Raw genomic sequence first — 27,527 nt, 5'->3', positions numbered from 1 at the left:
CAATCTCGATCTCAGCTCACTGCAAGCTCCACCTCCCTGGTTTACACCATTCTCCTGCCTCAGCCTCCTGAGTAGCTGGGACTACAGGCTCCCGCCACCATGCCTGGCTAATTGTTTTTTGTATTTTTAGTAGAGACGGGGTTTCACTGTGTTAGCCAGGATGGTCTTGATCTCCTGACCTCATGAGCCACCGTGCCCCGCCTGTTCTGGGCTCCTTATTCTATCCCAACCAAGTTTTTTGGTAAAATCAAGTAAAGTGGTATATGTGTGGGTCATTCTTAAGATGAAGGAATTCTAGAGTTAAGTGAAATTAATTTATTCAAGATGTCCTAGGAAGCAGTATTAGAACATTTATCCTTGAACTGGAAGAAGTTACATATTATCAGTAATAGAGCCAAGCTTAGTTGTCAAAACCTCTGACTTTGAAACATATTAGTTCTAAACTTCTTTTTTTTCCCTTTCTGAAATGGGGCCTTGCTCTGTCACCCAGGCTGGAGTACAGTGGCACAATCACAGAGCTCACTGCAGCCTCAACCTCCCAGGCTCAAGCAGTTCTCCCACTTCAGCTTCCTTAAACTAGGACCACAGGTGTGCACCACTACATCTGACTGATTTTTTGTGTGTGTGGTAGAAAAGGGTCTTGCTATGTTGCCCAGGCAGGTCTTGAACTCCTGGGCTCAAGTGATCCTCCTGCCTCAGCCTCCCAAAGTGCTGAAATTACAGGTATAAGCCACTGTGCCCAGTCTACCTCCGGACTTTCAATTATACATCCTTATTAGTAAATGATGTTTTAACATATAACCTAATATATGTATTAAATATATTTATTAATAAGTTTTATATTGTATATGTAGTATACATATATTACTACATTAATATGTTATTTTCTTTATAAAACACAAAATTGAAAATGAAAGGAAATCATAAAATAGAAATAGAAATTCTAAAGTTTTCTTTCTACACCTCTGTATCAGCCAAGATGGGCTAGGTTATGTGTGTTATCAACTCTCAAATTTCAGTGGCTTAAAACAACACATGTCTATTGTCTGATTCTCTGTATCCATTGTGGTTTGGCTTCAACACTCCTCTGTATTGTATTATTCTCTGAATTGTTCAACACTCTGGCACCCAGACTGACACAAGATCCACCAGCTGGAGTCTTGCTGGTCATCAGGACAGAAGGAAAAAGAATGGAGGAATTAACACTTAAGGCTTTGGCCTAGATGTGACACATGGCACTTCTGCACACATTTCATTGGCCAAAACAAGTTACGTGTTCCTAATTTCAGGCAAGAAAAGTCCTAACCTTGTGCCCAGGCAGAGAAATGGGCATATTTTAGACAGCATTAAAAGTGGTCACCTCTCCCACGATCAGTTTTGGAAAACACAGCCCAGGATTTGTATTTGTCTAAGAATATAAACACACAAAGACAAGTCCATTTAGCTTCCTCCATTATTTTGTGTTTTTAAAACACTACAATTGAGTAATGAGTCTACTACAACTACAGGCATAGTGGCCTCTCTTGCTTAAAACTCTATAATGGATTCTTTGGCACTCATTATATAACTCAGACACCTTAATATAGCCTACAAGCCCCACCTTTCCAGCTTCAACTTACTCCACTCACACCACACCTCAGAGGCGTCAGACTGGCCATTCAGTTCCTTGAAGGGAGACATGTGCTCCCTACTTCTGTCTTGAATGTTTTTCTTCCCTTTCTCCTTGTTTTTGCCTCATCACTCTGTAGCTTTAAGATCAAATATTTCTTCCAGGAAGCCCTCTCTGACTCCCAGAGTACATCAAATCCTCTCTGTTCTACACTCTCATAATACCCTATACTTTGCTTCCAGAGAAGCCATTCCATTTTATAAGTGTATTTTTACACACTCTGTTCAGTCAATTTCTCCAATTAGAGTACAAGCTCTAAGGGGTAAGAATCACGTCTGTTTTGCTCACCACTCTATGCTATTCCTTGTGTTTAGCCCAGTTACTGGCATATATTAAGAGCTTGTTAAATACTGAGTTTGGTTATGGTTTTATATTTTAGGTCTGTGACTGTTTGTTTGTTTTTGAGATGGAGCTTCCCTCCATTGCCCAGGCTGGAGCGTGGTGGCACAATCTCGGCTCACTGCAACCTCCACTTCCTGGGTTCACACCATTCCCCTGCCTTAGCCTCCTAAGTAGCTGGGACTACAGGCAACCACCACCACGCCCAGCTAATTTTTTGTATTTTGGGAGAGATAGGGTTTCACCGTGTTAGCCAGGATGGTCTTGATCTCCTGACCTTGTGATCCGCCTGCCTCGGCCTCCCAAAATGCTGGGATTACAAGCACGAGCCACCGTGCCTGGCCAGGTCTGTGACATTTGTGTAGTCTATAGAGAACATATCTGAGATGTTTATACAGACCATAGAGAATGATTTGATAAGAAGATGTAAATCACACAAACTGCAAATACATGCTTGTTCTATGCCTCTATGTCTTAGGGAGTCTAAGAGAGTCCAAGGTCAGAATGTTTTTCCTGTTCTCTCTGAATTGAAATATACCCTCACATAGATTTTCACTTTCTTTAGGTGTTTTTCCCTTTCTCATTTTTTGAGTGATGATTTTATGTTTAAAGTGAGAGCCATAGAGTCAGGGGATATATCACGTTTAACATAAATGGCAGTAAAACTGCCCAAGCAATGAGTGTATTATATAGGCATAGTTAATAAACAAGCTGTGTGATATTAAGCTATGTTTCTAGTTTTCTGGAGATAGTACTGAATTTGCAAAACAAAGTGTGATTTATTTTTTGTGATAGTGTGCATCAGCAAAAGGGCATGTATTAGATGCTTGGAAATGCTTTGCTGTAGATGTATGTCTTTTCACTATTTGTCTTCATATATAAGTATTGGGGCAACTTTAGTCGTTTCTGTTTCTCTTTTCAGAAAGAATAACAATTTTTTTTCACTTTCTTATCTATATGTTTCATTGTGGACTGTCAGTACTGTTCTTCATTTAAAATGCAAATGTTTTCATAATCTACAATCATAACCTTATGGTAGAACTCATACAGACATTGTAATCTCTAAGCCTTTGAAAGTAGTGTTCTTCATTTTTATTCTAGAAGAGAGCTACTACTTCTCATCAGTAAGAGAGTGGGATTAAAAGGAACATGAGTAAGGATTATATTTGCAGAGCCTGTCTATTTATTCAACAGTATTGTTGAGTAAAAATGTTTCTTAAGTATCATTTTCCCTCGACATATGTGGGGGATTGGTTCCAGAATCACGCTCCCCCCGCCACTGCATATTCCAAAATTCATGCATACTCAAGTCCCACAGTTGCTTCTAAGACATCAGCCATTCCGGTACTTGGGTTTTGTAGCCTGCAAATACTATATTTTTTATCTCTGTTTGGTTCAAAAAAATTCACATATAAGTGGACCCCCCACAGTTCAAACTCATGTTGTTCAAGAGTTAGCTGTATCTATTTTGTAGCAGAAGCTAGGGCAACTTAGAAAGAGAATGACCTTTTCTATGAAACTTAATTTTGTTTCAAACAATAACATTCTGATAAGAGCTGAGTTTTACTCTTTTGTTAGCACTGTCAGTTTTCTCAACTATAGAATGGGAATGATCAAATAACCATCTCGGCTGGGCATGGTGGCTCACTCCTCTAATCCCAGCACTTTGGGAGGCTGAGGTGGGCGGATCACCTGAGGTCGGGAGTTTGAGACCAGCCTGACCAACATGAAGAAACCCCGTCGCTACTAAAAATATAAAATAAGCCAGGCGTGGTGGCGCATGCCTGTAATCCCAGCTTCTCAACAGGAGAATCACGAACCCGGGAAGTGGAGGTTGTGGTGAGCCGAGATCGCGCCACTGCACTCCAGCCTGGGCAACGAGAGCGAAACTCCCATCTGAAAAACAAACAAATGAAACAAAACAAAAAACAAAATAACCATCTCATGAAGTTCCTGTGTGGAGTAAATAAGATAGTACATTTAAAATACTTATCCCAACACCTGGCATATAACAAAACACTTCGTATATTTTAGATTTACTATGAGACTTCGTCCAAAATTAACCTCTTAGGTATTTGTTTTCCTCTGTTCCTCCCCTCTTGTTTTTCTCTAAATTGTCACCAAAGATAAATTTCTAAAACAAAAATGTGATTGTATAACTACCTCTTTGATACCATCTTTTCAGCTTTAAAAACCTTTAGTGGTTTCCTGTTGTCTGAAGAGGAATGCCTCAAATACATGGATGGTATTCAGCAGCTTCCCACGTGGCCCTAGCCTTCCTTCCCAAACCATCTTCTGCCTTGACCACCCACTGGGTTGCAGCACAAATAGGCCACATAGTTTTATTTTGCTCCCTTGGCTTGTTGTCTTTCTCTGTCTAGAATTCCTGCTGTAGGCCTCACCTCCTCGTCACCCCACAACCTGAAGAAACAGTTGTCTGTGGGAAACTCAAAGATTCCTCTTCTTTCTAGGCAGAATTTTTGGTTCCTGTTTATGCATCTCTTTTTAGCATTTATTATGATATCGAAGGTAATTCTATATGTCTTGCTCTCTTACTAGCTCATGAGTTCCTTCACAGCAGAGGCCATAGTTTATTCATCATTGTGATAACACTGATGAGTGTCACTAGAACTCAGTAGGCACTCAGTAAAAATTGTTGAAGTAATGTATTAATATTTGGTTTAATTTTATTTTGATTTCAGTGTGTTTTTATTCTAGGTCCTTGGCCTTGTCCAAAACATGAGTGTTTTCCAGTGTCCAAAATGTAAACACAAAACTCATATTTTTGGTGCTGATGGTGCAAGGAAACTAGCACAGACCCTTGGTCTTGAAGTTCTAGGTAAGACTGTGGGATGTTCTTTTGCAGAAGTGGCAGAAGGGAAAGTGGGGATGAGGCTTGATGATTAAGAGTGTCTCAGAGGCCGGGCGCAGAGGCTCACATCTGTAATCCCAGTACTTTGGGAGGCCGAGGCGGGTGGATCACAAGGTCAGGAGATTGAGACCATCCTGGCTAACACAGTGAAACCCCGTCTCTACTAAAAATACAAAAAATTAGCCGGGGATGGTGGCGGGCGCCTGTAGTCCCACCTATTTGGGAGGCTGAGGCAGGAGGATGGTGTGAACCCAGGAGGCGGAGCTTGCAGTGAGCCGAGATCGTGCCACTGCACTCCAGGCCTGGGTGACAGAGTGAGACTCTGTCTCAAAAAAAAAAAAAAAAAAGAGTGTCTCAGAAAATGATGATTTGCTTTTGGCTTTGTGTTTTAAATTAATATAGCACAGTTCTATATGTGTTACTCTTTCTTTGGCTTTTTTGAATAGGTTTGTTCTGACAAGTATGATAATAATTTCTATTTTAAATAAAAATTGTTTATAATTTAAATTTGAGAAGAGAGTTTTGTGGTCTAAGTACTGTAGTTTGAAGCCATATTTTAAATGATGGTCATCAATGTGTTTGCTAAGTTGGTTGTACATCTCTCAATATAAACAGGTATACATTAAAATATCTGTTCTGTATGTTGTAAAAACCTCTAGAAGTGTTCGTTCTTAGTACATATATAAAAATGCCTTCCTGATTAATTCGGTATTTGTTCATCTTTCTGCTTTAGAATGACAATATTTACTGTTTTCTGTAATATTTAATGTGTTTGACATGTCTAAAAAATATAGCACCTGAAATTTACATTGTACACACCGTTCATGGCACTGAACTGAAGAGTTCATTAGTGCTATGAGGAGAGCTAAAATCATGTGTTAAATAAGCAAAACACAGGTTTTTGATAAAAGATATGTTCCAAAAATCCACAGGCAACTTAACAGACTTTTTAGAAAACATGTTTTGATATTCTAATTGTGAATGAGTTTCTGTTCTTGCCAAAGGCAGATGTTAGATGCTGAATAAGGAAGGCGTAGAGTGAATTATTAGACTTAGGTAGTTAAAAATTAAGATCCCTAGAGATCAAGGAATTTCAAAACATTCTCTGTTATAATTAAGTTTCTAAAAGTTGATGTTAAATATATTATTGATATGCATTTGCACTATAGTAGCCACTACAATACCAGGTGAATACTAATGGTATATTTTGATACATTGCTATAATTATAGCCACTAATTATATTCTGTAACTGTTTTTCATTTAACCCAGAAAGTTCAGTTTTCCAAATCTGCATAATAACAGATTGACATTCACTTATATAATAAAGTAAATGTGTAATTATAATGGCATTATTGAATTATACTGACAACATTATAATTTCCTAACTTACAAATGAGCTGAACAATTTCTAAGTCAGTTATTTAGAATTTGAAACATTTCATTGAGAAACAATGGTATGTATGGAAGTTACATTTTAACCAACAGCTCATAAATGTACAATTACCCGAAAAATGTATCAGAAACACTGATTACTGATCACAAAAATTGGATGGTGCCCTAGACTGCTATGTCGGACAGTGTTAGGGAAAAATCATTTAGAGTTCCTCGTTAGGACACATCCCTTCCTTTTAATGTATTCATGGGTCCCATGGTGTCTCCTATGAAGTGGAGCAGGGCTTCAGTTATGAAGAGGCGGGAGTTGGGAATGAGGAACTGAAATCAGGGAGAAAGCTTTCGCAGCTATGGCCTCTTGGCCAGTTGAACCTCCTGGGAACCCTTATTTGTCCTTTACTGACTCCCTGGCAGACTCTTAATTCAGTGGGTTGTGTTTTAAATGATTATTTGGCACAATAACTCTTCAGAACCTTATCTGTATTTGCCTACAGGGATAGTTTATGCATAGTAGTTAAAGTCTCAGACCATCTCACAGAAAACCCTTTAACCTATTATATGTCTGAAATGTTCCCTCATTTCTTTCAGACTTGGGACCTCAAAGATACTTCTCAGGCTCAGACTGCTCCTCACTCACTTTTACTTTTTAAAAATCCCTGTCTAGATACAACTATTAGCCCGTTACCATTCTTACTATGCCACCTGTTTCTGACAAGACTTTTCCCCTTCTTGGTCTAATCTTCTGTGTCTGTAGGTAGGATTGTGAGTATCTGGAGAGCAGAAATGATGTCAATAGATGGCTATATAAAGGAGAAGGTTTTACTCTTTTACCTTCAATTTATGCAGTAGAAAAGAAATCATTCATGATTCTTTACTAGAATGACAGTTCATAAATTGAGAGGAAAAAATTTCATTTCTAAGCATTTTCTATAACATTTTTTTCTGCCTGCTCCTGTGACAGTTTCCTACAGTCTGAAGTTGATCTAGAAAATAGGAATCAAATTTAATGAAAAGCTAATCCTTAAATGGCTACTGAAATATCATGTATTTGTCATTTGGCCATTGGATATTGAGGAAAGACTTATAGTTTAAGATCACAACATTTGACAAGAGGAGCATGAAATAACTTTTCCTTTTCCATGTACTTCATAGTATATATTGTAATATTTTTATAACATACTTCTTTTGCATTATTTAAATTGCCTGACATGGTGCTAAATGACTTATTTGAATAAAACACCACGTACACGTATGTTTTAATAACCTTTGCGTGGATTTGGAATGGTTCTGAGAACGCTAAGTACCAAGGCAAGTCAACTTTTCCACTTAAGACCCCACTCACTGCACTTTAAATCTCAGTCTTGATAGACTTTGTTTGTGATAGTGTGCTGGAAAGAGTATATTGGATGAGGGGTCAGAATTCAGGTCAGCTCTTAAATTCCACTGCCTGATAGTAATATATCCTCAAGAAAACACACCTCTCCCACCTCAGTCTGTATTTTGAAGGTTCTTACCATATACTTGCTGAGATCTCACCAAGCTCACAGGTTATATATGGTGCTACATAGGCTAGTAGGTAATAAGAGAAAAATAATTCTGTCTGATAAAGAGACAGATAGTTGAGATAACAGGTCTGGCCTACTTTTGACCAGTTCTTTGAGTTCACTCCATTTGCCAACATCAGGAAGGTTATTTTGTTGTATTTTTTTTTTTTTGGACTACTTTGTCTCCCCATATTTTGCTCTTCAGTTTCCTCTTATTATGTGACATGATGTGTCTATAACAGATATTGATGGGAAAAATAATGTGCAAATGTCTTCCAAGCCATTGCTTGCTTGGAGACTTCCAGCAAAGAATAAATCAGAGGCCTCATCCCTTGATGGGGTGCCACAGAGCTTTTCTATATAAACAAATACAATCACTGTACTACTCTAGAGTATTTTGTTTGTAATTCCCATTTGAAAATTTTTTTTAAGAGATTTAGCAATTAGAAGATAGTCAATTTGAATCAATTTAGTTCAGATTTTGTTTCTTTCCATAGTTCAAATAGTGAGATTCAAAATGCCTGTGTAAACTTTTCTGGTTCTAATGGATGTCTGCTGGGCTCTTTTAGGAGACATTCCCTTACACCTTAATATAAGGGAAGCTTCAGATACAGGCCAGCCAATTGTGTTTTCACAGCCTGAAAGTGATGAGGTAAGTTCCATTTTTGGATATATATTTTTATTTCTTTTTATATACTTTTTGAAATATAGAAAGAAAGTTGGGAAGATTAAGCCTATATATTCATAGTGCATATATATTTAAACAAGGATTATTTAACTTGTCCAAAGCATCTTTAAGTTACTATTATGTACAGTAAGCTTCCAGTGCTGGCTCTAAATTATCAGCTGAACAAGTTTACTTACAGAGAATCATCACCCAACCAGTTTTCTCATGAAAAGCATGAACATTACAGTTTGTAAAATTCTTATATTGCTGGCTAGCAATATCTAACTGCCCAAGTTTGTTATATTTCAGTATTAGAAGTTCAACTGATTGGAGAAGGAAGCCTAATGCAAGAAAGTATTGAATTGGATATAAGGTAATTGTGTGAACAATTAGAGGTGCAATTTTTTTTCTTTCCTTTTCTTCCACACAGAGTTTTGCTCTGTCACCCAGGCTGGAGTACAGTTGTGCAATCCCAGCTCACTGCAGCCTTGACTTCCCATGCTCAAGCAATCTTCCCATCTCAGCCACCCCCTCCCGAGTAGCTAGGACCATAGGTGCACAGCACCATGCCCTGCTAATTCTTTTTAATTTTTTGGTTTTTTTGTGGAGACAGTCTCACTATGTTGCCCAGGTTGGTCTCAAACTCCTGGACTCAAGTTATCCTCCCATCTTGGCCTCCCGAAGTCCTGAGATTATAGGCATGAGCCACCATGCCCAGCCTAGAGAGGAAATTTTCATTGCATTTATTTTAATAAATATAACTGAGAAGGTGAGGTGAAAAGACTAGTAGTGTTTCATTAGCCAACATCATTGGAGATATAGTTGATAGATTTTCAAAATTACTGCTACATAAAATCTTGGAGCATATAATATTTTAATCTTTTTAAAAATAGAAATAAAATGAATCGTACATATTTTTTCTTTCCTAAATAACACTTGCTATTTGACTTGGAAACTGAATCATCATCTGGTACGTCGGTTTGGATGTTGTTCCTTTGTTGAACAGCCCCAATCAATCTTCTAATAGTTTTTCTTTTGTTTTTCTTTTCCCTAACTAATGGGTATAGCTTTACAGTACTGGTATTTTTTCTAAACATAACTACTGCTCTTTATATTCTAGTTTGCTTCCTTTAATCTTCTGTGAATTGGAAAATAAAGGAGCCAAGTTTGGTTAGAGCTGTAAAGTAAGAGTAAATGAACAGGAATCTTGGATAAGTAAAGTATATTCATTTTGAGTGATCTGTTTCCTGCGTTTAGAGGTCCTTTCCTTTTCTTAAGGGTCAGCAGCTATGGTATAGTGATTGTTTTGCTGGCCATATGATCTCTGAGTAAATACGGTATAACAGTTGCCATTGTTTTTCTCTTCTCTGCCTTTTAGGTATTAACTGTTAAATTTCCTTTTCAGTCTTTCTCAGCAATTTTTTAGATAAGCAAAAAGCCATAATCCTTGATCATCTTTGTAATTAAAGTCTGCCAATCCCAACTACCATAGCTGTACTTTATGCAGTATTTGAAAAAGTTCTATGAAAATTGAGGTTTTTTGTTTTAATTACACACTTTTAAGTGCCTCCTGAGAACAGATTATTTAAAGACATTTCACAGTGATTCCTAGTGAATAAGAATAATTACTTGCCAGTGTATTTCAATTAAGAGTTTAGATTTTTATTATTTTTTTCACCTGTTCATTTTTTTTCTTTGAACTCCTCCAGTAGTAAGAAACATTTCATTGAAGTTAGAGGAATGTAATATAACAGAGAACATATAGCAACCATCCAAAGATAATACGATTTAATACTCTAAATAGCTTTGTTAGATTCTCAAAGGGGATCTCTGCGTGGAAGGAAAAGCACTAAATCTGAGTCATCATGGGTACCAAGTTTGCCACTTTCTATGTGTGACCTAAAGCAAGTTTTCTAACCTCTCTGAAGGTCCTCATAATGAGGAAGATGGGAAGGAATAAATGAAATAATAATGTGTACCTTGAAAAATGCTAAGTAGAATACAACTGAATCTTCTGAAACTGTCTGTATAAGATATCATGACACTAAATGTCTCTCCTCTTCCCTTTGTTGAAGAGCTGAGTCCACTTAGTGTCCTTGACATGGTATCAAGTAAATATCACTCTTTGATGCTATTTACAAGGTAGGCCCGGCACAGTGGCTCATGCCTGTAATCCCAGCACTTTGGGAGGCTGAGGCGGGCGGATCACGAGGTCAGGAGTTTGAGACCAGCCTGGCCAACATGGTGAAACACCGTCTCTACTAAAAATACAAAAATTAACTGGACGTGGTGGCCCGCACCTCTAATCCCAGCTACTTGGAAGGCTAAGGCAGGAAAATCACTTGAACCTGGGAGGCGGAGGTTGCAGCGAGCCAAAGTCATGCTGTTGCACTCCAGCCTGGGCAAAAAGAGCAAAACGCCGTCAAAAAAAAAAAAAAAAAAAAAAAAAAAAAAATCAGGGTAGCAAAATTTGAATCATGAGAGAATTCCCAGCTTCAACATCAAAGACATTAACTCCTAGACACTAAGAAGCTGTGATTGAGGCTTAGGATCAGAATCCTCTGGTTAGTCTTATGATGAATCTTGCCTCCTAAAAGCCTCCTTCCCTTTCCCCCGTGAACTCAAATGGAAATGTGCTCTTAGAAACTAGTCACAACGCTCTCACCAGATTCTGTTGTATTCATAGAACCTTAACACCTATTCTGCCTGCATGTCTTCATTTAAAGAATGAAGGAAGTGTTTATTTGCCAACATGGTAAAACTTCTGCAGAAGTTAATGAGGCAAAACCTGTAATCTTATTTGTTAATTATTCACTTTAGACTGATATTTTTTTTTTTTTTTTGGAGACAAGATCTTGTTCTGTCACCCAGGTTGGAGTGCAGTGGTGCAATCTTGGCTCACTGTAGCCTCTCCTTTTAGGCTTAAACAATCCTGCCACCTCATCCTCCTAAGTAGCTGGAAACTACAGGTGCACACCACCATGTCCAGCTAATTCTTTGCGTTTTTGGTAGAGATGGGGTTTCACCATGTTGCCCAGGCTGGTGTCAAACTCCTGAGCTCAGGAGATTCACCTGCCTTGGCCTCCCAAAGTGCTGGGATTACAGACATGAGCCACCACACCCGGCCTAGACTCATACTTTTTATTGTTTACTTTTAGGGATTGACCCATAGGCACGATTATAAATTGATAAATGTTTAATCGTTAGCTTTTCATCTTCCTTCTTACTCCACCTTCTCCATTTTCTATTACTCCCTCCTCGCAGTACCAGGTGTTAGGGCTCTAATTCTCTGCCCACAAAATCCTTTAGAATTACACATTGAGGATTTAACTCTCCCAGTAACATTTAACTTTCAGGAGAGGCAAACACTAAAAATGTAGTGATTAATTTAAAGATATGAATTGTGGTGAATTTAAGACATCATTGGAAATGTTGGAAGAGCTCATAGTACCAATTAAAAAGTAGTAATAGTCTGCTACTTGCTCAGACAATGGGCAAAACCTTCTGCACCTGTACACCATTTAGGAAAGGCTAGTAAGACTCCAAATGTAAGTAGTGTAAAGTAGCCAGAGAAAACAATAGAGGAGGGGTAAGAAGGCGATATTTAGAATTTGGAGCCCCTAAATTCAATACCATCCCCGCATGCTGGTATGATTAATATTGTTGATGCAATTAAAACTGCCTTCTGCTCTTTATTAAGACCAGAATACAAGGAATGGACCTGTGATTAACTGACAGCATTGTGGTTTTACCCTTTTTATCAAGTAAGAATATTAGCTACAGAAAGATGTGCTATAACATATTCCTGGTAAAGACTTTCAAATGTTAGTGGGAACTTTATTTTCTTATAATTTCTAAATTATCACCTCACAATCTTAATATGAAATGACTATATATGATAAGTTAGGACTTCAAATATTTAAAAACAAAGACAAAGGAAAAAACCTTTGTGCACTTTGGTTACCATTCATTCCCTGTTGCTAGTTAATGGCATAGCAGACAATAGGGTCCAACTGTATTATCTGTGCCTCTAGATGACCTAACAAAAATATCTTGAATAGGAGAAAAGGGTTAGTCTGTGTAGAGTTGATGAAAGAAGAGAGTATTGATAGTTTGAGTTACCTCAGTTGTATCCTTTATGTATGTTATGTGTGTGTGTGACTTTTTTGCTAGTTATGGATTAAACAAAATAAAGGGATTGGATTTAATTATTCCTCAGGTGGGAACAGTGCCCAAAGGACATGTTCATAGGAGCTCTTCAATGAAATTGTAAATTTCTTGAGAGTATAATGATAATAACAGCAGCTACAAATATTATATGCTTCCTCTGTGCCAACAATTCACATGCCGTATTCTCACTTAATACTCCCAAAATGTTTTGAGCTAGATATAATTATTATAAGCAGTTTACAGATATGGAAACTGAGCCTAGAAGGGTTAAGTAACTTGCCCAAAACCTCACAGCTTATAAGTAATAAAGCCAAGATTGTAAACCATGGCCATCTGACTTCAAGGCCCCAACTCTTCACCAGTGAACTGTTCTGCCTCTCTTTTATATCATTACATACCACAGATTTCCCAACATGATGCCTTGTGTGCAATACGAACCAAAATGTATTACTTGAAATAATACTGCACTGGCTGAAAAATTTAGCCTCAACAGTTTTTGAGAAATTCAAACTGTTAAACTAAGCACTTTTAGTGGTTTCTCAGCAACTGATAATCTATTACTTAGAATGTGATATATTAGAAATCTAAGTTTGGAGATAGTCCATTAAAAAGGAAAGGTTAAATGTAGCCAATTTGATTATTCTGGAATCATTCCATTTTTTTTGTATTCTGATAGGTTTATGTCTCTAATTTAATGTAGCTAAACACTAAAAGATTACAGAATGATGGCCTTGTATCATCTTGCTTTAGTTAACTTTAAATTTTCATCACAAAATATTAGGCATAAGTACCTAGAAAAGCTACTAGGAGATAAAAGGTATTTATAAAGATGTATGAGTGAAAATCAGCACATTTGATTTGAGAGAAACCTTTCTTTATAAGTAGATGTTATTTACATTTATAATCAAAAACTTGTTTCTATTAACTACAGCAGAGAAGAAACCATTTTTAGACTATGTTTTATGATTATAATTACTTGCATTTGAGTTTGCTGTTTAACATGTGGTATAGTGGAAAAAGCTGGACTTTAGAGTCAGTTGGACCCAGGTTTGAAGGTTTTCCAGCCTGACTTCATGACCTTGAGCAAACAACTCCTGGTTTCATCATCCAAGTTGAGCTGATGGTGCTTGTTTTACATGTCTAAGTGAGATTATTTACATGAAGTATTTGGTATAGTAGGTACTCAGCAAAAACATTTAAAGCCTTATTCATGTTTTTAGATTTTTTTAAAGGACTCTCTTAAAATGACTTTTAATACTTTTCTGGTAAAATAAATCATGATTTAGCTATTAGGGCTCAAGTGTAGTCTTTAAAAATGAAGACATGTGAAAGACTCTTAAAGCACTTCATCGAGTCAGGGCAAATAGACCACAAACATCTCTTTTTACTGTGCAGAGTCTGGGAATTGGTCAGCTTAGGTTCAAAGCCCAGCTCATGTCCTACTAGCTATTATTGTTTTCGACAAAATTGTTTACCTTTCTGGATGTTTCCTTATCTGTACAGTCGGGATAATGATAGAATTTACCCCCAGAGTAACTGTGAAGATAAATAACACTTGGCAAATATTAAGTACTCAGTAAGTCTTAGCTACTATCTTTAGTAGTTGTATATAAATATATAACTGTGAGTATATTATTTTATTAGTTTGTTTTCACACTGCTGATAAAGACTGGGCAGTTTACAAAAGAAAGAGTTTTATTGGACTCACAGTTCCATGTGACAAGGGAGGTCTCGCAATCATGGAGGAAGGTGAATGGCAAGGAGGAACAAGTCACGTCTTACATGGATGGCAGCAGGCAAAAAGAGAGCTTGTGCAGGTAGACTCCCATTTTTAAGTTATCATATCTCATGAGATTCACTATTATGAGAACAGCATGGGAAAGACCCACCCCATGATTCAATCACCTCCCACCAGGTTCTTCCCATGACATATGGGAATTGTGGGAGTTACAATTCAAGATGAGATTTGGGTGGGGACACAGCCAAACCGTATCATTCCACCCCAGCCCCTCTCAAATCACGTGTCCTCACATTTCAAACCCAATCATGCCTTCCCAACAGTCCCTGAAAGTCTTAACTCATTTCAGCATTAACTCAAATGTCCACAGTTCAAAGTCTTATCTGAGGCAAGGCAAGTCCCTTCCACCTATGAGCCTGTAAAATCAAAAGCAAGTTAGTTACTTCCTAGATACAGTGGGGTACAGGCATTGGATAAATACAGCTGTTCTAAATGGGAGAAATTGGCCAAAACAAAGGGGCTACAGGCCCCATGCAAGTCTGAAATCTGGTGGGGCAGTCAAATCTTAAAGCACCAAAATTATCTCCTTTGACTCCATGTCTTACATCTAGGTCACGCTGATGCAAGAGGTAGGTTCCCATAGTCTTGGGCAGCTTTGCCCCTGTAGCTTTGCAGGGTATAGCCTCCTTCCTGTCTGCCTTCATGGGCTGGCATTGAGTTTCTGCAGCTTTTTCAGGCACAGGGTGCACGTTGTCAGTGGATCTACCATTGTGGGGTCTGGAGGATGGTGACTGTCTTCTCACAACTCCACTAGGCGGTGCCCCAATAGGTACTCTGTGTGGGGTCTCTGACCCCACATTTCTCTTCTGCACTGCCCTAGCAGAGGTTCTTCATAAGGACCTCACCCCTACAGCAAACTTCTTCCTGAGCATCCAGGTATTTCCATACATCTGAAATCTAGGTGGAGGTTCCCAAACCTCAATTCTTGATTTCTGTGCACCCACAGGCCCAACACCATGTGGAAGCTGCCAAGGCTTAAGGCTTCCACCCTCTGAAGCCACCGCCTGAGCTCTTTGTTGGCCCCTTTCAGCCATGGCTGGAGCATTTGAGAAGCAGGACCCCAAGTCCCTAGTCTGCACACAACACAGGGACCCTGGACCCAGCCCACAAAAATTAAATTTTACTTCTAGGCCTCCAGATCTGTGATGGGAGAGGCTGCCATGAAGACCTCTGACATGCCCTGGAGACATTTTCCCCATTGTCTTGGGGATTAACATTTGGCTCCTCATTATTTATGCAAATTTCTGCAACAGGCTTGAATTTCTCCTCAGGAAATGGGATTTTCTATTCCTATCACAGTGTCAGGCTGCAAATTTTCTGAATCTTTATGCTCTGCTTCCCTTATAAAACTGAATGCCTTTAACAGCACCCAGGTCACCTCTTGAATGCTCTGCTGCTTAGAAATTTCTTCTGCCAGATACACTAAATCATCTCTCAAATTCAAAGTTCCACAAATCTCTAGGGCAGGGACAAAATGCCACCAGTCTCTTTGATAAAACATAACAAGAGTCACCTTTGCTGCAGTTCTGAACAACTTCCTCATCTCCATCTGAGACCATCTCAGCCTGGACCTTATTGTTCATATCACTAACAGCATTTTTGTCAAAGCCACTCAAGTCTCTAGGAAGTTCCAAACTTTCTCATATTTTCCTGTCTTTTTCTGAGCCCTCCAAACTGTTCCAACCACTGCCTGTCACCCAGTTCCAAAGTCACTTCCACATTTTCAGGTATCTTTTCAGCAACACCACACTCTACTGGTACCAATTTACTGTAAATAGTTTGTTTTCACACTGCTGATTAAAGACATACCAGAGACTGGGCAGTTTACAAAAGAAAGAGGTTTATTGGACTTACAATTCCATGTGGCTAGGGAGGCCTCATAATCATGGAGGAAGGTGAAAGGCAAGGAGCAACAAGTCACATCTTACATGGATTGTGGCAGGCAAAAAGCTTGTGGAGAGAGCCTCCTGTTTTTAATGCTATCAGATCTCGTGAGACTTGTTATCACAAGGCCAGCATGGGAAAGACCTACCCCCATGATTCAATCACCTCCCACCAGGTTCCTTCCACAACACATGGGAATTGTGGGAGTTACAATTCAAGATGAGATTTGGGTGGGGACACAGCCAAACCATGTCACTTATCAATGTAGAAATTAATGGTTTTAGAAAATTTTACTATTGTGTTCTACAGTTACTTTTTATGAATAAGGTATAAGATATAAATAATTTTGCATTACATTTATTTAATGGAACTCTTAAAATGCAAGTATCATTACCATGCAGGCATTAGGTTAGCTTGTGGCCCACTCCATAGCTTAAGAGCTGCTCTTAGTGTCCCATGACACGGGGATCCCAGACATAAAGAGTGTAACAATGGAACCAGGATTTTTGGCATGATATCCAAAATTTACCAGGTGAAAGAGCCTATAGGTGCTTGGTGCTGAGGTTGCACACCATTCTCGGGGAGATGAAGAAAACGCTTTCCTAAAATAAACTGCAGCATGGTAATAAATAGTCCTCCTTAAAATGACTAACAGCTCTTATGCTAAAGAAGTTTTGGCAGTCTCTAACTCAAGATATCAATTTTTCAGAGCAAAAAGGTGTAATTTCTCTACAACTAGAGTGGGTTGCTAGTTTGCTGACATCAGAATTAGAATTTTAGAAACAGTAATTTCTGGTACTGAATATTATTTCAGAGTGTCACCTTCCAAATAATTACCCTCCAAATAATCTAAAAGTCTTTCTTCCTTGTGCCATCTGCAATGTATGCAGCATTATCTTCTCAGTACTGAATTTCCTCATCTCACTCAGCCTTTTTACTATCAAATACAGTGGGCCTTTATGACAAACAGTTGATGAGTCATTCAGTGTCTGCTGAAGAGAAATACAGAACAAATAAATGTGTTCTTTTCCAGGCCAAAGCTTACTTGAGGATTGCTGTGGAAGTGGTAAGAAGATTGCCATCACCTTCAGAATGATTCCCCAAGTGTCCTGGAAATTTGCCTGGTACTGACATTAAGAGGACCTTTGGAAATCAGCAATGTGGTGATGGAACTTACAGAAATAATAGAAATCATAACTGTTTTATTTCTAAGGAAGTAATGACTTCAGATCTGATTTGCTAAGCTAAGATTCACAAAACTTTGATGTATCAATGTTAACTACTATATTTAGGAATTTTTTGAAAGCTGGTGTATACCACCTGCAAAGAACTGCATTTTATTTTATTGAATTACCCCTTTAGGAATCATGAGTTTATGATGTTACAAGTCCATTTTGGGAGAGAACTGTACACTTTTTACAGGACCACAGAGTTAGTAATTTAAATGATATACTAAATTTGTGTATGGGCCTAAGTATTACACCTCCCCACCAGGCAATACGTACTGTCTTTGAATCCTGTCTTTAGTACTATCTTGGATATGTTCTTAATATGAACCTCTGCTTCTTCATCTGGATCACACCGTACCCCACGCTTAATGAATCTCAGTCTCTAGGAGTGGAGCCTGAACATATGTATTTTTAATAAGACCATTATGATGTTGATGATGGTTCTGATAATGATAGCAGTAATAGTAATAGCTAACATTTAACAAGTTAATTATAATTATTCTTCTATTTGTGTGAGTGGGTACTATTATCTCCATTTTACAGATCAGTAATTTGAGATATAATTTGAAGACACTCAACCTTGAGTGTCTTGCCGAGGGTTACTGTATCTAGCAAGTGATGGAGCTTGGATTTGAACTTGAGTAATTCAATATTAGGTTCATCCTTTTGTACACCAATGTGCTTTTGTTAAATAAAAATGGGAGGGTGAGCAGCTGGGCACAGTGGCTCACGCCTGTAATCCCAGCACTTTGGGAGGTTGAGGCGGGTGGATCATGAAGTCAGGAGTTTGAGACCAGCCTGACTGACATGGTGAAACCCCATCTCTACTAAAAATAAAGATTAGCTGGGCATGGTGGCATACACCTGTAATCCCAGCTACTCTGGAAGCTTAGGCAGGAGAATCACTTCAACCCGGGAGGCAGAGGTTGCAGTGAGCAGAGATTGTGCCACTGCAATCCAGCCTGGTCGATGAAGTGAGACTCCATCTCAAATAAATAAATAAATAAATAAATAAATAAATAAATAAATAAAAATTTTAAAAAGTGGGGGACATGCAATATTTAGCATTTCCTCAAACTTTGTTTGGCCATGAAATCCACCCCCTGCCTTTTTAAGAGCATTGCATGGAGTTCACATTTCAAATAATACATTTTAAAAAACATTTATCTTGTCTAATTGAAGCTCAAAGAGATAGAGTCAACGACTTTTCAAATCGGGCAGCAGACAGTTTTCAAGCTGAAAGTACTGATAAGAGTGAGTCATTATTAAGAGTGAGCCATTAGATCATTGGCATTTATAAAGGAGTGGTCTGTCACTTTTGGCAAATGCCTTGACATCGTTGCTGTATAGTTATCAACCAGAAAATTAAGCATAGAGTTTCACACTATTATAAGCATGTTTTCACACAAAAACATGTAGATTGATGTTTATTGCAACTTTATATGTAATAACCGAAAACAACCCAGATTTTCTTCATTGGATGAATGGTTAAACAAGCTGTGGTACATTCATACCATGAATACTACTCAGCAATAAAAAAGAACAAACTATGGGTACATGCAGCAACTTATAATTCCAGAGAATTATGCTGAATGAAAAAAGTCAATTTAAAAAGGTTTTGTACCAAAAGATTCAATTTATGTAACATTCTTGAAGTGACATAATATTATAGAAATGGAGAACAGATTAGTGGTGGCTGTGTTAAGGAGGGGGTGAGGATGGGAGAGAATTGGGTGTGGCTGTGAAAAACACGAGGGATCCTTGTAATGATGGAAATGTTCCGTATCACAACTGTCAATGTCAATATCCCAGTTGTGATATTGTGCTATACTCTTGGATGTTACCACTGGGGGAAATTGGGTGAAGGGCACATGGAATCTCTGTATTATTTCTTTCAACTGCATGTAAATCTACAATTATCTCAAAATAAAAATAAAAGTTAAAAAACACAGACTGCTATATCTGAACTGAAATTTACTGGACCAATTTATACTAATTAATATCATGAATAAAATTATCTATGGACACGCTGTCATCATATCACTCTGAGAGGGAAATAATGACTTAAAGTTTCAGATATTTATTTGTGTGTTTATTGTTTATTGAGGAAAAGGAAAATACAGATGATCATTGAGCACTTGTGAATACAAAAATACTTAAACCAAACTTAACTTTATCCAGAAAAAGAATGACTTAAAGTTATATGTCGGGGGGCGGAGCAAGATGACCGAATAGGAACAGCTTCAGTCTCCATCTCCCAGCGCGAGCGACACAGAAGACCGGTGATTTCTGCATTTTCAACTGAGGTACTGGGGTTATCTCACTCGGGAGTGCCGGACAATCCGTGCGGGTCAGCTGCTGCAGCCTGACCAGCGAGGGCTGAAGCAGGGCGAGGCATCGCCTCACCTGGGAAGCGTGAGGGGGAAGGGAGTCCCTTTTCCTAGCCAGGGGAACTGAGACACATAACACCTGGAAAATCGGGTAACTCCCACCCCAATACTGCGCAGTAACACCGGCACACCGGAGATTATATCCCACACCTGGTCGGGAGGGTCCCACGCCCACGGAGCCTCCCTCCTTGCTAACACAGCAGTCTGTGGCAATCTAACCGCAAGGCAGCAGCGAGGCTGGGGGAGGGGCGCCCGCCATCACTGAGGTTTAAGTAGGTAAATAAAGCCGCTGGGAAGCTCGAACTGGGTGGAGCTCACAGCAGCTCAAGGAAACCTGCCTGTCTCTGTAGACTCCGCCTCTGGGGACAGGGCTCAGCTAAAGGAGCAGAAGCCTGTGCAGATGCGAACGACTCTGTCTGACAGCTTTGAAGAGAGCAGTGGATCTCCCAACGCGGAGGTTGAGATCTGAGAAGGGGCAGTCTGCCTGCTCAACTCGGTCCCTGACCCCTGAGTAGCCTAACTGGGAGACATCCCCCACTAGGGGCAGTCTGACACCCCACACCTCACAGAGTGGAGTACACCCCTGAGAGGAAGCTTCCAAAGCAAGAATCAGACAGGTGCACTCGCTGTTCAACAATATTCTATCTTCTGCAACCTCTGCTGCTGATACCCAGGTAAACAGGGTCTGGAGTGGACCTCAAGCAATCTCCAACAGACCTATAGCTGAGGGTCCTGACTGTCAGAAGGAAAACTATCAAACAGGAAGGACACATATATCAAACCCCATCAGTACGTCACCATCATCAAAGACCAGAGACAGATAAAACCACAAAGATGGGGAAAAAGCAGGGCAGAAAAGCTGGAAATTCAAAAAATAAGAGCACATCTCCTCCTGCAAAGGAGCACAGCCCATCGCCAGCAACGGATCAAAGCTGGTCAGAGAATGATTTTGATGAGATGAGAGAAGAAGGCTTCAGTCCATCAAACCTCTCAGAGCTAAAGGAGGAATTACGTACCCAGCGCAAAGAAACTAAAAATCTTGAAAAAAAAGTGGAAGAATTGACAGCTAGACTAATTAATGCAGAGAAGGTCATAAACGAAATGACAGAGATGAAAACCATGTCACGAGAAATACGTGACAAATGCACAAGCTTCAGGAACCGACTCGATCAACTGGAAGAAAGAGTATCAGCGATTGAGGATCAAATGAATGAAATGAAGCGAGAAGAGAAACCAAAAGAAAAAAGAAGAAAAAGAAATGAACAAAGCCTGCAAGAAGTATGGGATTATGTAAAAAGACCAAATCTACATCTGATTGGGGTGCCTGAAAGTGAGGGGGAAAATGGAACCAAATTGGAAAACACTCTACAGGATATCATCCAGAAGAACTTCCCCAACCTAGCAGGGCAGGCCAACATTCAAATTCAGGAAATACAGAGAACGCCACAAAGATACTCCTCCAGAAGAGCAACTCCAAGACACATAATTGCCAGATTCACCAAAGTTGAAATGAAGGAAAAAATCTTAAGGGCAGCCAGAGAGAAAGCTCGGGTTACCCACAAAGGGAAGCCCATCAGACTGACAGCAGATCTCTCGGCAGAAACTCTACAAGCCAGAAGAGAGTGGGGGCCAATATTCAACGTTCTTAAAGAAAAGAATTTTAAACCCAGAATTTCATATCCAGCCAAACTAAGTTTCATAAGTGAAGGAGAAATAAAATTCTTTACAGATAAGCAAATGCTTAGAGATTTTGTCACCACCAGGCCTGCCTTACAAGAGACCCTGAAGGAAGCCCTAAACATGGAAAGGAACAACAGGTACCAGCCATTGCAAAAACATGCCAAAATGTAAAGACCATCGAGGCTAGGAAGAAACTGCATCAACTAATGAGCAAAATAACCAGTTAATATCATAATGGCAGGATCAAGTTCACACATAACAATATTAACCTTAAATGTAAATGGAATAAATGCTCCAATTAAAAGACACAGACTGGCAAACTGGATAAAGAGTCAAGACCCATCAGTCTGCTGTCTTCAGGAGACCCATCTCACATGCAGAGACATACATAGGCTCAAAATAAAGGGATGGAGGAAGATCTACCAAGCAAATGGAGAACAAAAAAAAGCAGGGGTTGCAATCCTAGTCTCTGATAAAACAGACTTTAAACCATCAAAGATCAAAAGAGACAAAGAAGGCCATTACATAATGGTAAAGGGATCAATCCAACAGGAAGAGCTAACTATCCTAAATATATATGCACCTAATACAGGAGCACCCAGATTCATAAAGCAAGTCCTTAGAGACTTACAAAGAGACTTAGACTCCCATACAATAATAATGGGAGACTTCAACACTCCACTGTCAACATTAGACAGATCAACGAGACAGAAAGTTAACAAGGATATCCAGGAATTGAACTCATCTCTGCACCAAGCGGACCTAATAGACATCTATAGAACTCTCCACCCCAAGTCAACAGAATATACATTCTTCTCAGCACCACATCACACTTATTCCAAAATTGACCACATAATTGGAAGTAAAGCACTCCTCAGCAAATGTAAAAGAACAGAAATTATAACAAACTGTCTCTCTGACCACAGTGCAATCAAACTAGAACTCAGGACTAAGAAACTCAATCAAAACCGCTCAACTACATGGAAACTGAACAACCTGCTCCTGAATGACTACTGGGTACATAACGAAATGAAAGCAGAAATAAAGATGTTCTTTGAAACCAATGAGAACAAAGATACAACATACCAGAATCTCTGGGACACATTTAAAGCAGTATGTAGAGGGAAATTTATAGCACTAAGTGCCCACAAGAGAAAGCAGGAAAGATCTAAAATTGACACTCTAACATCACAATTAAACGAACTAGAGAGGCAAGAGCAAACACATTCAAAAGCTAGCAGAAGGCAAGAAATAACTAAGATCAGAGCAGAACTGAAGGAGATAGAGACACAAAAAACCTTCCAAAAAATCAATGAATCCAGGAGTTGGTTTTTTGAAAAGATCAACAAAATTGACAGACCGCTAGCAAGGCTAATAAGAAAAGAGAGAGGAATCAAATAGACGCAATAAAAAATGATAAAGGGGATATCACCACCGACCCCACAGAAATACAAACTACCATCAGAGAATACTATAAACACCTCTACGCAAATCAACTAGAAAATCTAGAAGAAATGGATAATTTCCTGGACACGTACACTCTCCCAAGACTAAACCAGGAAGAAGTTGAATCCCTGAATAGACCAATAGCAGCCTCTGAAATTGAGGCAACAATTAATAGCCTACCCACCAAAAAAAGCCCAGGACCAGATGGATTCACAGCTGAATTCTACCAGAGGTACAAGGAGGAGCTGGTACCATTCCTTCTGAAACTATTCCAATCAATAGAAAAAGAGGGAATCCTCCCTAACTCATTTTATGAGGCCAACATCATCCTGATACCAAAGCCTGGCAGAGACACAACAAAAAAAGAGAATTTTAGACCAATCTCCCTGATGAACATCGATGCAAAAATCCTCAATAAAATCCTGGCAAACCGGATTCAGCAGCACATCAAAAAGCTTATCCACCATGATCAAGTGGGCTTCATCCCTGGGATGCAAGGCTGGTTCAACATTCGCAAATCAATAAACGTAATCCAGCATATCAACAGAACCAAAGACAAGAACCACAGGATTATCTCAATAGATGCAGAAAAGGCTTTTGACAAAATTCAACAGCCCTTCATGCTAAAAACACTCAACAAATTCGGTATTGATGGAACGTACCTCAAAATAATAAGAGCTATTTATGACAAACCCACAGCTAATATCATACTGAATGAGCAAAAACTGGAAAAATTCCCTTTGAAAACTGGCACAAGACAGGGATGCCCTCTCTCACCACTCCTATTCAACATAGTGTTGGAAGTTCTGGCTAGGGCAATCAGGCAAGAGAAAGAAATCAAGGGTATTCAGTTAGGAAAAGAAGAAGTCAAATTGTCCCTGTTTGCAGATGACATGATTGTATATTTAGAAAACCCCATCGTCTCAGCCCAAAATCTTCTTAAGCTGATAAGCAACTTCAGCACAGTCTCAGGATACAAAATTAATGTGCAAAACTCACAAGCATTCTTATACACCAGTAACAGACAAGCAGAGAGCCAAATCAGGAATGAACTTCCATTTGCAATTGCTTCAAAGAGAATAAGATACCTAGGAATCCAACTTACAAGGGATGTAAAGGACCTCTTCAAGGAGAACTACAAAACCACTGCTCAGTGAAATCAAAGAGGACACAAACAAATGGAAGAACATACCATGCTCATGGATAGGAAGAATCAATATCGTGAAAATGGCTATACTGCCCAAAGTTATTTATAGATTCAATGCCATCCCCATCAAACTACCAATGAGTTTCTTCACCGAATTGGAAAAAACTGCTTTAAAGTTCATATGGAACCAAAAAAGAGCCCGTATTGCCAAGACAATCCTAAGTCAAAAGGACAAAGCCGGAGGCGTCACGCTACCTGACTTCAAACTATACTACAAGGCTACAGTAACCAAAACAGCATGGTACTGGTACCAAAACAGAGATATAGACCAATGGAACAGAACGGAGCCCTCAGAAATAATGCCACACATCTACAACCATCTGATCTTTGACAAACCTGACAAAAACAAGAAATGGGGAAAGGATTCCCTATTTAATAAATGGTGCTGGGAAAATTAGCTAGCCATAAGTAGAAAGCTGAAACTGGATCCTTTCCTTACTCCTTATACGAAGATTAATTCAAGATGGATTAGAGACTTAAATGTTAGACCTAATACCATAAAAACCCTAGAAGAAAATCTAGGTAGTACCATTCAGGACATAGGCATGGGCAAGGACTTCATGTCTAAAACACCAAAAGCAACGGCAGCAAAAGCCAAAATTGACAAATGGGATCTCATTAAACTAAAGAGCTTCTGCACAGCAAAAGAAACTACCATCAGAGTGAACAGGCAACCTACAGAATGGGAGAAAATTTTTGCAATCTACTCATCTGACAAAGGGCTAATATCCAGAATCTACAAAGAACTCAAACAAATTTACAAGAAAAAAACAAACAACCCCATCAAAAAGTGGGCAAAGGATATGAACAGACATTTCTCAAAAGAAGACATTCATACAGCCAACAGACACATGAAAAAATGCTCATCATCACTGGCCATCAGAGAAATGCAAATCAAAACCACAATGAGATACCATCTCACACCAGTTAGAATGGCAATCATTAAAAAATCAGGAAACAACAGGTGTTGGAGAGGATGTGGAGAAATAGGAACACTTTTACACTGTTGGTGGGATTGTAAACTAGTTCAACCATTATGGAAAACAGTATGGCAATTCCTCAAGGATCTAGAACTAGATGTACCATATGACCCAGCCATCCCACTACTGGGTATATACCCAAAGGATTATAAATTATGCTACTACAAAGACACATGCACACGTATGTTTATTGCGGCACTATTCACAATAGCAAAGACTTGGAATCAACCCAAATGTCCATCAGTGACAGACTGGATTAAGAAAATGTGGCACATATACACCATGGAATACTATGCAGCCATAAAAAAGGATGAGTTTGCGTCCTTTGTAGGGACATGGATGCAGCTGGAAACCATCATTCTTAGCAAACTATCACAAGAAGAGAAAACCAAACACCGCATGTTCTCACTCATAGGTGGGAACTGAACAATGAGCTCACTTGGACTCGGGAAGGGGAACATCACACACTGGGGCCTATCATGGGGAGGGGGGAGGGGGGAGGGATTGCATTGGGGAGTTATACCTGATATAAATGATGAATTGATGGGTGCTGACGAGTTGATGGGTGCAGCACACCAACATGGCACATGTATACATATGTAACAAACCTGCACGTTATGCACATGTACCCTAGAACTTAAAGTATAATAATAAAAAAAAAAGACTAACAAGTCACCTAAAAGCCTCAAAAAAAAAAAAAAAGTTATATGTCATCATTTAATACATATCATGGGGAAATGAGAAAGATAGTCTTTACTCATACATACGTGACCGAGAGAAGATCCACATATGAAATTCCCTGCCCTCTTCTCCTCCTTCATTTGACTGTTTCTGCAGATGCTTCAAGGAAGTCTACTGAAACAAATGGTGGTTGGAGTATATATGCAGGTTTAGACAGGGAGGAAGGAACAGTAGCTGTTAAAGAAGAACTAAGCTTATTCTAAAATTTTGTTGCCAACTCCAAAGGTAGAGTGAAGTTTGTTAAGGAGTGATACTTATTTTCCATTCTTCACATCTCAATAGAGTGTAATTAAAAGACTTGACATTTTGAAAGGATGAACAAAATTGACAAACCTTTAGCCAGGCTTATTAAGAGAGAAAGATTACATAAATCAACAAATCAGGAATGAAAAGGAAACATCATTACAGACATGAAAAGGACAGTAAGAATGATTACAAACAACTTTATGCCCATAAAATTGAAGACTTAGATGAAATAGACAAATGCTTTCAAAGAAACTGCCAAAGCTCACTTAAGGAATAGATAACCTGAGTAGTCATAAATTACTTTTAAAAATATAATTTGTGTTAAGAACCAACAAAGAAAACTCTATTCCCAGGTGCCTGTACTGTCAAAATCTACCCAACATTGAAGGAGGAATAATACCAGTTCTACACAAACTTTACCAGAAAATAGGAGGGGGCACTTTCCAACTCATTCTGTGAAGCCAGCGTTACCCTACTATGCAAACCAGACAAAGACAATACAAGAGGAGTGCAGACAAATGTTTGTTATAAACATAGACACAAAATTCTTCAACAAATCTTACCTTGTTGAATCCAGCATTATATAAAAAGGATAATACATATGACTATGAGGTCATTTTCCTGGGAATGCAAGGTTGGTTCAACAATTGAACATCAATCAAAGCATGGCAGATTCAAGAAGAAACAGTAAAACAAAATAGACTAAAGAAAAAAAGGATGTTTATTTGAATAGATATAAACCAAGCATATAACAAAACAACATTCATTTGCAATAAGAATTATCAGCAAACTAGAAATAGAAAACAACTTTTTCAACTTAATAAAAGGCATCTACAGAGAACTACAGCTAACATCATTGCTAATGGTGAAAGACCCACTGCAAGCTTGTCCAAGCTCACCATTTTATTCATTATCATACCTAAGGTCTTTCCTAGTGCAATAGAAAAAGAAATAAAGGCATATAGATTAGAAAGGAAGAAATAAAACCATCTCTTTTCACAGACAGATTGATTGTCTATGGAGAACATTCCAAATAATATACAAAAAAGCAGCTAGAACTAGTAAATGGATTTGGCAGAAATGCAGTATGCAAGGTCAACATACAAAACCAATTTTATTTCTGCATACTAGCAATAAACAATTAGAAATTGAATGAAAAAAGTTTGATTTATAATAGCACCCCAAAACCATGAAATATTTACATGTAAATATAATAAGATATGTAAAAGATCTGTTATGCTGACAACTACAAAACATTAATGAAGGAAATCA

The 27,527-nt window shown here is 38.7% G+C and overlaps 1 protein-coding gene across 1 annotated transcript in view; it reads left to right on the top strand.

The window, feature by feature from the left end:
• NUBPL (nucleotide binding protein like) overlaps nt 1-19,513 on the top strand; it is a 282,697-nt gene extending 263,184 nt beyond the window's left edge. The window contains exons 9-11 of the mRNA XM_023227424.3: nt 4,727-4,847; nt 8,387-8,469; nt 17,370-19,513. Coding sequence (XP_023083192.2) covers nt 4,727-4,847; nt 8,387-8,469; nt 17,370-17,432 — 267 coding nt within the window. The 3' untranslated portion in view covers nt 17,433-19,513. The remainder of the gene's footprint in view (nt 1-4,726; nt 4,848-8,386; nt 8,470-17,369) is intronic.
• The last annotated feature ends 8,014 nt before the right edge of the window (nt 19,514-27,527 follow it).

Source organism: Piliocolobus tephrosceles, chromosome 6 (genome assembly GCF_002776525.5).
Source record: "Piliocolobus tephrosceles isolate RC106 chromosome 6, ASM277652v3, whole genome shotgun sequence".
NCBI lineage: Eukaryota > Metazoa > Chordata > Mammalia > Primates > Cercopithecidae > Piliocolobus > Piliocolobus tephrosceles.
The sequence above is the reverse complement of the archived record's forward strand: the minus strand, read 5'-3'. Positions and strand labels throughout refer to the sequence as shown.